This window comes from Ascaphus truei, chromosome 17, assembly GCF_040206685.1.
Source record: "Ascaphus truei isolate aAscTru1 chromosome 17, aAscTru1.hap1, whole genome shotgun sequence".
Classification (NCBI taxonomy): domain Eukaryota; kingdom Metazoa; phylum Chordata; class Amphibia; order Anura; family Ascaphidae; genus Ascaphus; species Ascaphus truei.
Genome location: NC_134499.1, coordinates 43,572,660 through 43,585,584, shown reverse-complemented (window position 1 = coordinate 43,585,584; position 12,925 = coordinate 43,572,660). Strand labels below are relative to the sequence as shown.

Genomic DNA, 12,925 nt, shown 5'->3' with positions numbered 1-12,925 from the left:
AATCACAAAATAATAATCTTACTGGGTGGGGGGGGTATGAGGGGGGTGGGGAGGGGAGTGTGGGGGGGTCCACCAGAGATCAAGGGGAACATAGGTCAACTCTGAAAGACTCCCCAGTTCAGTTCTAAGATAAGAAAATTAATTCTATTTATATTTCAGGGGGAACTAACCTAAGAGTGAAAAGTAACAAATTGTATATATCAGGAGTCCCGTGTTCTTGACCTATTTTCTCCTTGAGCTGGTATGTCTGTATAGTGGTAAAGTAGCTAACCTAATTCTTGATCCTTCACAATATTTATGTATGTCTTTTTTCCCTTTGTGCCTAGTGTTGAGGGCGATGTTCCTGGAAGTGAAACGGGCGCTTCTTTAGACAGCACATCAAGTTACCATCAAGGAGCCGTAACACACAGCTCATCGATAAGTCCTGACCAGTACGACCACCCACCATACGGCATTTATTCTGTGTCCCCTGGACAACGCTCACGGAGGCCGAAACTTCAGCACTCTACATCCATACTGCGGAAACAAGCAGAGGAGGAAGCTATTAAAAGGTCAAGATCACTTTCAGAGAGCTATGAATTGTCTTCAGATCTACAGGATAAGCAGGTATTAATTGATGTTACTTTCTTCTAGCAGTGACCTGTGGGAAAAGGTGTTCTGTTTGGTGCCACGGTAAACGGAAATCATGGTGGTATTGCAATATAGTTGATATTGCTTAAAAGTACAATCCCACATAAACAGCCAAAAAACATCAAAATGTGGCTAATCTAACCATGCTAAAACCAACTTTTTGGCTTTTTTATTTAGTTGGAATTTAATTACAACTTTAATTTCCTAGGGATCTCTAAATGGGGAGTGTTTGTCAATCATGTGGTTTTATTTTGTTTGTTTTTTTAACCTTAGTCCACCTTGTCCTAATCAGAAAGCCAATAAAGTTAAGTTGTGGAGGAAAGAGATAACTGTGTTCTTGAACACACAGGGGCATCACACAAATTTAGCAGCCAGAGGACATCAACCCCTTCCCAGGTCTCAGATCACCATGTTTACAAACAAACTTCAAAAAATGATTACAAAAACTTACAGGTGTGAGATTTCGGTGGAGAATGCATTAATCACCGAGATGTAGATCATTCAAAATGTCAGTGCCATTGGTACGCATTTGGTTTTAGGAGAGATTGCCCCTTTTAGCACTAAATCACAATAATCTGTTATTTCTTTCACTAAATAAATTCAAGAAATCGATTTGAAATTGTAGTATTCCGAAATATTTAAAGCAACAATTCCACTTGTGAGATTTATTGTTGCATGATTAAAACCAAGGGAACTAAACGGAACAACCAGGGGATCCTCAGGAGCTGAACCGAGCTTATCTCTGAGGACTGTTCCAGAGATAATTACAGGTGCAACTGGTGAAACAATCTGGCGGCCAAATCATGCCAGATTCATGTCGGTTGCTGCTTACTATTTGTCGACACTGGCAGCCTTGTTGATTAGGGAGCACCGGCACCTAAAATCATAATTATCTCAGGAACTGGGGAACTACGGAGCTGAAAATAGTGGGTTTCAATTCCAGAGGACCCCCTGATTGCAATTATACAAAAAACATCTGGCGGGATTACACCTTTCATTTATTTTGTTTTAGGCCCACAAAATGATGAAGGATTTATCGTAGCTTCAATTAGTCTCTAAGTTCTAAAGCCATTTGTTTGTAAACTTATAGCTAGTTACACAAAATATATGCTACATGAACTGATAATGGAGGGTATGTCCATTGTAGTTCATGGAAGGTGTGTCCGTTGTAGTTCATGGATGGTGTGTCCGGTGTAGTTCATGGAACGTGTGTCTGGTGTAGTTCATGGAACGTGTGTCCAGTGTAGTTCATGGAAGGGGTGTCCGGTGTAGTTCATGGAAGGGGTGTCCGGTGTAGTTCATGGAAGGTGTGTCTGGTGTAGTTTATCGAAGGGGTGTCTGGTGTAGTTCATAGAAGACGTGTCCGGTGTAGTTTATGGAAGGTGTGTCTGGTGTAGTTTATGGAAGGTGTGTCTGGTGTAGTTTATGGAAGGTGTATCTTGTGTAGTTCATAGAAGACGTGTCCGGTGTAGTTTATGGAAGGTGTGTCTGGTGTAGTTTATGGAAGGGGTGTCCGGTGTAGTTTTATGGAAGGGGTGTCCGGTGTAGTTTATGGAAGGGGTGTCCGGTGTAGTTTATGGAAGGGGTGTCCGGTGTAGTTTATGGAAGGGGTGTCCGGTGTAGTTTAGGGAAGGGGTGTCTGGTGTAGTTTATGGAAGGGGTGTCTGGTGTAGTTTATGGAAGGGGTGTCTGGTGTAGTTCATGGAAGGGGTGTCCGGTGTAGTTTATGGAAGGGGTGTCCGGTGTAGTTCATGGAAGGGGTGTCTGGTGTAGTTTATGGAAGGGGTGTCTGGTGTAGATCATGGAAGGTGTGTCTGGTGTAGTTTATGGAAGGGGTGTCCGGTGTAGTTCATGGAAGGGGTGTCTAGTGTAGTTTATGGAACGGGTGTCCGGTGTAGTTCATGGAAGGTGTGTCTGGTGTAGTTTATGGAAGGGGTGTCCGGTGTAGTTCATGGAAGGGGTGTCTGGTGTAGTTTATGGAACGGGTGTCCGGTGTAGTTCATGGAAGGTGTGTCTGGTGTAGTTTATGGAAGGTGTGTCTGGTGTAGTTTATGGAACGGGTGTCCGGTGTAGTTCATGGAAGGTGTGTCTTGTGTAGTTTATGGAACGGGTGTCCGGTGTAGTTTATGGAAGGTGTGTCCGGTGTAGTTTATGGAACGGGTGTCCGGTGTAGTTTATGGAAGGGGTGTCTGGTGTAGTTTATGGAACGGGTGTCCGGTGTAGTTTTTGGAAGGTGTGTCCGGTGTAGTTTATGGAACGGGTGTCCGGTGTAGTTTATGGAAGGTGTGTCCGGTGTAGTTTATGGAACGGGTGTCCGGTGTAGTTTATGGAAGGTGTGTCCGGTGTAGTTTATGGAACGGGTGTCCGGTGTAGTTTATGGAAGGGGTGTTCGGTGTAGTTACAGTTTTTTGCACTAAATTCATACAGGTAGAACGATGATCTACTTATATTGTCCTTTCTTTGTTTATTGATGAAGCCACCAGGACAATAAAGATAAGTGGGAATGCTGGGTGAATTTAGCATAACTTAGAAGGCATTCTGACATCTTGTGTGAGATGTACGCACAGCTATTTACCATGTAAACCTGCACGTTAACTGCATTTAAAAAAGTGAAATAAATGATCCATTGGAAATTACAAGATGGATTCGAGAAATAGGAGGAATTTATTAGTGAAGACCTCTGCTGTGAATAAATGCAGTGCAAGTACAAAAACAAAAGCTTTATTCAACTTTAACGCTCCTTTCTAGAACTATTTCTCTTGGCTGTTCTACGGACTGCCCTGTATGTAGCGATGAACTCATTTCTGCAAGAAAATTATTGTGCACAGAGAGACAGTCTGCATGGTAGTGAGCAGCAGGCAAACGACACCGTATTATTATTATTATTATTATAATTTCGGACTTGCATTTTAAACTACATTTATTTAAGACATGTTTTAGAAAGCAATATGCTACCTTTAACATTTCAAGAGAAAGGAATGGTACAATATTTCTTAATGTATAAGTAGAAAACCTTACGTTTAGAAGTTAAGAAATATGCAGGCATTATCACAAGTCTTTAGACTCGGTTTACTGTTGTAGAAGACACTTTTGAGGGTTTAAAAGCTCTGTGCAGTACACTATAGTGTTATCTACAAGGGTTGAGGGGGAGTCTCTGTGGGGGTTGGACGTAGTGTCGGTGACTGGGTTGGGGTGGGAGTTTCAGCAACTGGTGGTTGGGGGTGGGTCTCAGTAACTGGGGGTTGGGGGGAGTGTCTGACTGGGAGTGGGGGGGGAACTCTGTGACTTGGGGTTGGGTGGGGGTCTCAGTGACTGGGGGTTGGATGGGGGTCTCAGTGACTGGGGGTTGGTGGGAGTCTGTGACTAGGGGTTGGGGTGGGGGTCTCAGTGACTGGGGGTTGGGGGGAGTGCCTGACTGGGAGTGGGGGGGGGAGAAACTCTGTGACTGGGGGTTGGATGGGAGTCTCAGTGACTGGGGGTTGGGGTGGGGGTCTCAGTGACTGGGGGTTGGATGGGAGTCTCAGTGACTGGGGGTTGGGGTGGGGGTCTCAGTGACTGGGGGTTGGGGTGTGGGTCTCAGTGACTGGGGGCTGGATGGGAGTCTCAGTCACTGGGGGTTGGGGTGAGAGTCTCAGTGACTGGGGGTTGGGGTGGGAGTCTCAGTGACTGGGGGTTGGATGGGAGTCTCAGTGACTGGGGGTTGGATGGGAGTCTCGGGGTTGGGGTGGGGGTCTCAATGACTGGGGGTTGGGGGGGTCACAGTGACTGGGGGTTGGGGTGGGAGTCTCAGTGACTGGGGGTTGGAGGTCTCAGTGGTTGGGGTCTCAGTGACTGGGGGTTGGGTGGGAGTCTCAGTGACTGGGGGTTGGATGGGAGTCTCAGTGATTGGGGGTTGGGGTGGGGGTCTCAGTGACTGGAGGTTGGATGGGAGTCTCAGTGACTGGGGGTTGGGGTGAGAGTCTCAGTGACTGGGGGCTGGGGTGGGAGTCTCAGTGACTGGGGGTTGGATGGGAGTCTCAGTGACTGGGGGTTGGATGGGAGTCTCAGTGACTGGGGGTTGGGGTGGGGGTCTCAGTGACTGGGGGTTGGATGGGAGTCTCAGTGACTGGGGGTTGGATGGGAGTCTCAGTGACTGGGGGTTGGGGTGGGGGTCTCGGTGACTGGGGGTTAGGGTGGGGGTCTTGGTGACAGGGGCCTGGGGTGAGAGTCTCAGTGACTGGAGGTTGGATGGGAGTCTCAGTGACTGGGGGTTGGATGGGAGTCTCAGTGACTGGGGGTTGGATGGGAGTCTCAGTGACTGGGGGTTGGATGGGAGTCTCAGTGACTGGGGGTTGGATGGGAGTCTCAGTGACTGGGGGTTGGATGGGAGTCTCAGTGACTGGGGGTTGGATGGGGGTATCGGTGACTGGGGGTTGGGGTGGGGGTCTCGGTGACTGGGGGTTGGGGTGGGGGTCTCATTGACTGGGGGTTGGGGTGGGGGTCTCAGTGACTGGGGGTTGGGGTGGGGGTCTCATTGACTGGGGGTTGGGGTGGGGGTCTCGGTGACTGGGGGTTGGGGTCGGGGTCTCCGTGACTGGGGGTTGGGGTGGGGGTCTCAGTGACTGGGGGTTGGGGTGGGGGTCTCAGTGACTATGGGTTGGAGGTCTCAGTGGTTGGGGTCTCAGTGACTGGGGGTTGGGGGGGAGTCTGTGACTGGGGGTTAGGGGGGGGGTCTCTGACTCTGGGTTAGGGTGGGGGTCTCAGTGACTGGGGGTTGGGGGGGAGTCTGTGACTGGGGGTTAGGGGGGGGTCTCTGACTCTGGGTTAGGGTGGGGGTCTCAGTGACTGGGGTTTGAATGGGAGACTCAGTGACTGGGGGTTGGGGTGGGGGTCTCAGTGACTGGAGGTTGGATGGGAGTCTCAGTGACTGGGGGTTGGGGTGGGGGTCTCAGTGACTGGGGGTTGGGGGGGAGTCTGTGACTGGGGGTTAGGAGGGGGTCTCTGACTCTGGGTTAGGGTGGGGGTCTCAGTGACTGGGGTTTGAATGGGAGTCTCAGTGACTGGTGGTTGGGGTGGGGGTCTCAGTGACTGGAGGTTGGATGGGAGTCTCAGTGACTGGGGGTTGGGGTGGGGGTCTCAGTGACTGGGGGTTGGGGTGGGGGTCTCAGTGACTGTGGGTTGGAGGTCTCAGTGGTTGGGGTCTCAGTGACTGGGGGTTGGGGGGGGGAGTCTGTGACTGGGGGTTAGGGGGGAGGAGTCTCAGTTACTGTGGGTTGGAGGGGAGTCTCTGTGACCTGGGGTGGGGGTGGGGGGGGTCTCTGTGACTTGGGGTGGGGGTGGGGGGGGGTCTCTGTGACTGGGGGTATACTGTACTATCATATCATATCACACTACTCATTGTGCATAGTCAGTGCTACAGTGCAAAACAATAGTATATAATTCATGAAGAAATAGCATTTTCTTGTATTTTTCAAGTTTGAAATAATTTTCACTTTTTCACCGCTGCTGTTTGCACAATAACAAGACGACATTTGTACGCCCTTTTAGTTGTTGAAATACTGCTATTAAAGTTCTATTAACCCTAACCCTAAAGTCTTACAATTAGTGACCACTCTGCTTCAAAATTTCCCTCTTTTCATCCCTGGATTATGAGGCTTTGAAACAGTGCTGGGAAATTCTGTGTTTTGTCGGAGCGATTTCATAAAAGCAAATCACTCTGTGATATCTGTAAACGTTCAAACTTTGTACGCGAAACATCCAAGAATTCATACATTTTATCAACACTAATTTTTTCAATTTCTTTTTAGGTGGAAATGCTGGAACGTAAATATGGCGGCCGTCTCATAACTAGACATGCAGCCCGCACTATACAAACTGCTTTCCGACAATATCAGATGAACAAAAACTTTGAGAGACTTAGAAGTTCCATGTCTGAAAATCGGATGTCAAGGCGTATTGTATTGTCCAATATGAGAATGCAGTTTTCCTTTGAGGGACCTGAGAAAGTCCATAGCTCCTACTTTGAAGGAAAGCAGCTGTCACTGACAAATGATGGCACAAAACTAGGACGTATGGTCCAGTCTGAATGTGGGGATCTTGGTGAACAAACGTCCATGAAATCTCCAGCTGCATCCAGTGATTTTGCTGATGCTATAACGGAACTAGAGGATGCTTTCTCAAGACAAGTCAAATCTCTTGCTGAATCAATTGATGATGCATTAAATTGTCGTAGTCTACATGGAGATGAAGTGCAAACATCTGATCCAATTAGAAGTCGTGAACTAGAAAGAAATAGTTCTAGTCAGATTAAACAAGCACATAATCTTGATCACAGGAAACTTGATGAAATGACTGCATCATATAGTGATGTCACATTGTATATTGATGAGGAAGAGCTTTCTCCTCCTCTTCCTCACTCGCAGTCTGTGGACAGACCATCCAGCACAGAATCCGACTTGAGACTTCGATCAATGAACTCTCAAGAGTACTGGTCCATGACCCACAAGGATGATAAATTAGATACTGATACAAGCTGTAGAAGTACTCCATCACTGGAATGCCAGGATCACAGATCAAGGATGGATCATCTACCTTTACTTACCATTGAGCCTCCTAGTGATAGTTCAGTGGATTTAAGCGATCGTTCTGAAAGAGGATCATTAAAAAAGCAAAATGCATACGAAAGAGGGATTCACAGTCAGCAAGGAAGCCCCAAACATATCTCCCATATCACTACTAAGATTATATCCCGTGAAGAACAACCTCACCACAGACCAAGACCTATTGATGCCCAATTAATCATTAATGGCACAGTTAATCGACAAAGTAAATCTGAATCTGATTATTCTGATGGTGATAACGATAGTATTAATAGCACTTCCAATTCCAATGATACAATAAACTGCAGCTCTGAGTCCTCGCGGGACAGCTTACGAGAACAAACATTAAGCAAGCAAACGTATCACAAAGAGACCCGCAACAGCTGGGACTCGCCTGCTTTCAGTAATGATGTCATCAGGAAACGACATTATAGGATTGGCTTGAATCTATTCAATAAGTAAGTGTGATGTCTTTTTGTAATGCGTCCATCAAGATAAAGAGTGGAGGAAAATGCATTTCTGCTTTATGTATAAAAGGAAGGATCCAGCGCTCCACGCATTTTTCATATGTTCACATTTATTGCGCCATACACCACCATATATGTGTGTGGCGCAATAAATGTGAACTTATGAAAAATCCGTGGAGCGCTGGATCCTTCCTTTTATAGTTCAAGTCTGGATACATTGTTACAGGTTTCCCTTTTGAACCAGCAGCACCGGTAATACTGTTATGTATAGGATTTATGGTTTGCCGCATATAATTTTTTTTTGACTTTCTGCTTTATGTAACATGATCTAAGGAAAGTTCATTCTTAAATGCAGTATTTAGAAATTCCGGTTTTAACAGAAAAAATACCAAATAAACACCACCCTCTGCTCATCTTTACTTCCGGTAAAACCGCTAAAAATGAGAAATGACGTATAATTTGGTATGGTAGTAGACCTCTTGTAGTAACCCTGGCACAGATAGGATACAAAGGCAATCCAAAGGAAGTACGCAAACTACTAAAAAGGCTCGCGTCAGCTGTTGTCCGTTGTTAACGCTGATAAACAAAGCGTTTTTAAATAAAATGAAAACACTGGAAAACCAAAAATAATCACCAAAAACCGGATCCCTATTTATATTCCTTGTCAAAAAAACCCGAATAATGAACTTAATGTGCAGAAGTAATGGTGATAGGGTGTCGGGGAAATGCTGCTAATATGATGCATGATGTCGCTGTGCTTCCATTGCCATTTCTCCAGCAGAAAAAGGTTCCTGCCACATACAGTACTCCGCTTTTAGCAAGGGGGAGAGTAGGGGGCACAGGTACGGTACTGTATGTATTCTGACCACATCTGATACTAAATTGAAGTGAGAGGCCAAAGCTTAAAAAGTCATCTTGCAAAATGCACGGTCTGTTCTATCTACAGAACAATCTGCTCTTGATGCCTCGTATTAAGTAGTTATTTCTGAACCGTGGTTACTACAGCTGGTTAAATCGCATTGGTTAAGATGACCTAGCAGTGTCACCACTTTGTTGCTAATGAAAACAGAGTACAGTAGATGGCTCCTGAGCAGCTTGTTTCATATAATGGTAATATCCTAGTTATTCCGGATCACGGCGCGCTCGCTCGGATACTGAAAGATTGCTAGAGTTTTTTTATATTTTCTTAATATAAATACCGATATGAATTACATGAAGATTTCATAATGTCTAAGAAAACATTTTGGGGCTTAAAGAGTTATAGCAGTCACCTCGGAATAATGGTACAATGAAACGACCCGTGTATTCTGTAGCATCCAGATTGCCTGTACTTAGTATTATTTATAAACATTTCTTGGTGAACTTCGTGGTGTTACCCGAGATTCCTGTTCCATCACTGACCATTTAGTAAATGTTTTGTGATTATTAACCCTTGGGGTGCCCTGTGATGTAGGTAGGAGATTGCGTTGTGCGATCAGCTGACCAGCTGGGGAACGGAAGAGGACTCTTCCGCCTATGTTGTATTGTATGTCTTTATTTATATAGCGCCATTAATGTACATAGCGCTTACTGTATGTTGCATCATCGGTGATGTCGTGATCATGTGATCACTCCCGAGTAGCGGTCATGTGATCACTAAGGGCTGTGGCACTCTGGTGTTGCGTCACCTCTCTCACGCGTTGGGTTCATTGAGGATATCTAGGCTACAAGGCAGTAACTCCAGCTCTACACTTATGTGACTGCCTGTCAATACGCGGGGATTGTGGGGAATAGGCAGAGCTGTGTCAGAAACACGGGACGGGATTTGCATTTAAAGGAGCAATTCTTGCAATATTTTTCTACGTGGGTTTTTAATAACTCAGCCCTGTAGTATTAGATAATAGTTACTAAATGTTTTTTTTTTAATTCAACTCTTAATTTTTTTTTTCCAACTTAAATTTTTTCGTTATTTTTAAGCAGAGATATATAGAAATAAAACATTTAGGGGGTGGATACATAAAAGAAAAAGGGGGCAGAGGGGGGGGGGGGCAGCACAGTGGTGAAACAACAATTCTAGATGCTGTACATAATTCTGTGTGCGTTAACATTGAGGGGCAGCTTCTGTGACTGACAGGAAAACCCCCATCTCCGAGGGGCTCGGGTGGTTACAAAAGGTTTTATTGGGGGGCATTTCAGGGAGGTGCAAGTGAAACTCTTGTTTGGGAAGTCTCTGCCGGAGGCTTCGGTTTATCTGTATGCAGGAGGGGGGAGAGACAAGAGCAGGCCCTTGACCCCCACTGATCTGCCGCGGAGCACCTAGGCAAGATGGCCGCCCCTCCACTGATCCGGTGTCCTCGCAGCGGCTGTCGGCTAACAGCCTGGGGCACTCAGCAGCGTCTGAACAGGTATTTCTACGGGCGGCACTCCTCCTCCCCCCCCCCCCCCCCCCCCACCTCGCTCTCTGTCCCCTCCACTGCGCCGTGACCCTCTTAGACTACTCCAGACAGCAGAGCACATCCTTTGCGCCGCTCGCCACGATCCTGGCCGACAGACCTCAGCCACTTGCCTGGACTCCACGTTTGGCCGCACCGGGGCTTGATTGACATGGGGCGCTCGTCCACACTAGGATCCCCTTGCGGGCTCTGGACCGGTCGGCAGCCCGAAATCAGTAGAACCGCACGCGACCGGAGTTTTAATATACTGAGCATCCTTTGATTTCTATAGCAGGTTTTAGCACACCTCCCCAGCAGTGCAAGATGTTTGTAACACTTTCCTGTTTGTGATAATTTATTGCCAATAATCCCAGCAGTTTGTGCTGCAAACTGTAATAATAGATAATGTTACCTTAGTAATTTAAGAATACATTGTAGCTGCTGAGTTACACTGACTGAAGGATTGATTGAAACGGAAATGCAGCCTTTTAGTTAACCTTGGGAAGAAAGATCTTTGCTGATTGATTACGGGAGAACCAATCGATGAGCATCTTGGGTAATTCATTTTCAATAAAGGTAAAAATATCCCTTTTTTGTTCTAAGTGCCGCTTGGATTGCCTCTTTCAAACCAAAGTTACTAACCAGTACAAGCTGTTTTCCTTCCTGTAATTCCAGACACTCATCACTGCAAAATGCTCAAATAACTAGATTGACTTTAACTTAAGTCTAGACGCAAAGTACATTTTTCCTGTCTTGCCTTCAAATACTTTCTGGGCAAGCTACCCATTTATCTGAACAAGCTCCTCACCCCTACCACATGCAGCATTTATTATCTGAGATCTGACTCCAAAAGATTGTTCATGGTCCCAAGGTTCAGCAAAGTATCCGGCCGCTCCTCCTTCTCTGACCGTGCACCCCAAAACTGGAACAATCTACCGGAGACTCTCACATCCACCAGCAGTCTAAGTTTTTTCAAAACTAAGGCTGTCTCACATTTTAATCCTGTCTATAACTGTTTCATGTGTCTAGAACATATATTATCTGTAACTGTGCATGCAATGTCTTTAAATATAATGTATAACTCTGTTCACTTAATGTTCACTTAATGTAACCATGTACAGTATTGCCACCATAACTCTGTTCCCAGGACATACGTGAAAACGAGCGGTAACGCTCGATGTATTATTTCCTGGTAAAACATATAAATAAATAAATTCCTTTCAAAGACTGAACCAATTGTCCTTAAGGTAATTTACCAGTCATTCAAGTTTCTATTGGGAATAAACGGCTTTTAGTTCACATTATATATTTTTTCACTACAATAACTTCTGCAGAGCATAAGGCCGCGCTTATAGTGCCGGTGACGGCGACAGTGATGCGACGTTGCGTCAAAACAAATGTATTGCCGCCGTTGCGTGCGCTTATAGTAGGAGCGACGCGACGGCTTGGTCGCGATCGCTGGATGTCATCTCAATTTGATTTTTTCAGGAACCGCATCGTGGTGTCAGCGTCGCCGTAGCATCGCCGTCGCCGGTACTATAAGCGCGGCCTTAGACTCCTGGGCTGTAAAACCTAGCAGCATTATGGGTCTTCGTACATTCATTCTTAGTTTAGCTTTTAAACAGTCATGGCGTACATTACATTTGAAAAATAGTGGTAGTGCCGATCGTACGGAAACTTACTGACTTCAATAGGTGTTTTTATGTGATGGTAAATAAAATCATGCCTGATCAATACTATTGCAGTTTAATGAAAGCCCCATCGCCTGATGTAAATCAATGCGGCTGTTACTAGTTCTTTTTATAAGATTTGCTACTGGGGAACAGGTTTATGAAGTTGTGTGTATCATGTCTACGTCACACGGCATCCCTCCGTCACACGGCATCCCTCCGTCACGCGGCATCCCTCCGTCACGCGGCATCCCTCCGTCACGCGGCATCCCTCCGTCACGCGGCATCCCTCCGTCACGCGGCATCCCTCCGTCACACGGCATCCCTCCGTCACACGGCATCCCTCCGTCACACGGCATCCCTCCGTCACACGGCATCCCTCCGTCACACGGCATCCCTCCGTCACACGGCATCCCTCCGTCACACGGCATCCCTCCGTCACACGGCATCCCTCCGTCACACGGCATCCCTCCGTCACACGGCATCCCTCCGTCACACGGCATCCCTCCGTCACACGGCATCCCTCCGTCACACGGCATCCCTCCGTCACACGGCATCCCTCCGTCACACGGCATCCCTCCGTCACACGGCATCCCTCCGTCACACGGCATCCCTCCGTCACACGGCATCCCTCCGTCACACGGCATCCCTCCGTCACACGGCATCCCTCCGTCACACGGCATCCCTCCGTCACTCCGTCACACGGCGTCCCTCCGTCACACGGCGTCCCTCCGTCACACGGCATCCCTCCGTCACATGGCGTCCCTCCGTCACACGGCATCCCTCCGTCACACGGCATCCCTCCGTCACACGGCATCCCTCCGTCACTCGGCATCCCTCCGTCACTCGTCACACGGCGTCCCTCCGTCACACGGCATCCCTCCGTCACACGGCATCCCTCCGTCACACGGCATCCCTCCGTCACACGGCATCCCTCCGTCACACGGCATCCCTCCGTCACACGGCATCCCTCCGTCACACGGCATCCCTCCGTCACTCCGTCACACGGCATCCCTCCGTCACTCGGCATCCCTCCGTCACTCGTCACACGGCGTCCCTCCGTCACACGGCATCCCTCCGTCACACGGCATCCCTCCGTCACACGGCATCCCTCCGTCACACGGCATCCCTCCGTCACACGGCATCCCTCCGTCACACGGCATCCCTCC

The 12,925-nt window shown here is 47.5% G+C and overlaps 1 protein-coding gene across 8 annotated transcripts in view; it reads left to right on the top strand.

The window, feature by feature from the left end:
* IQSEC1 (IQ motif and Sec7 domain ArfGEF 1) overlaps window positions 1–12,925 on the top strand; it is a 435,749-nt gene that overhangs the window by 363,016 nt on the left and 59,808 nt on the right. For all 8 annotated transcript variants that reach the window (XM_075574981.1, XM_075574980.1, XM_075574986.1 and 5 more), the window contains 2 exons: window positions 327–606; window positions 6,417–7,666. In XM_075574981.1, the coding sequence (XP_075431096.1) occupies window positions 6,423–7,666 (1,244 nt within the window). In that variant the 5' untranslated portion in view covers window positions 327–606; window positions 6,417–6,422. The remainder of the gene's footprint in view (window positions 1–326; window positions 607–6,416; window positions 7,667–12,925) is intronic.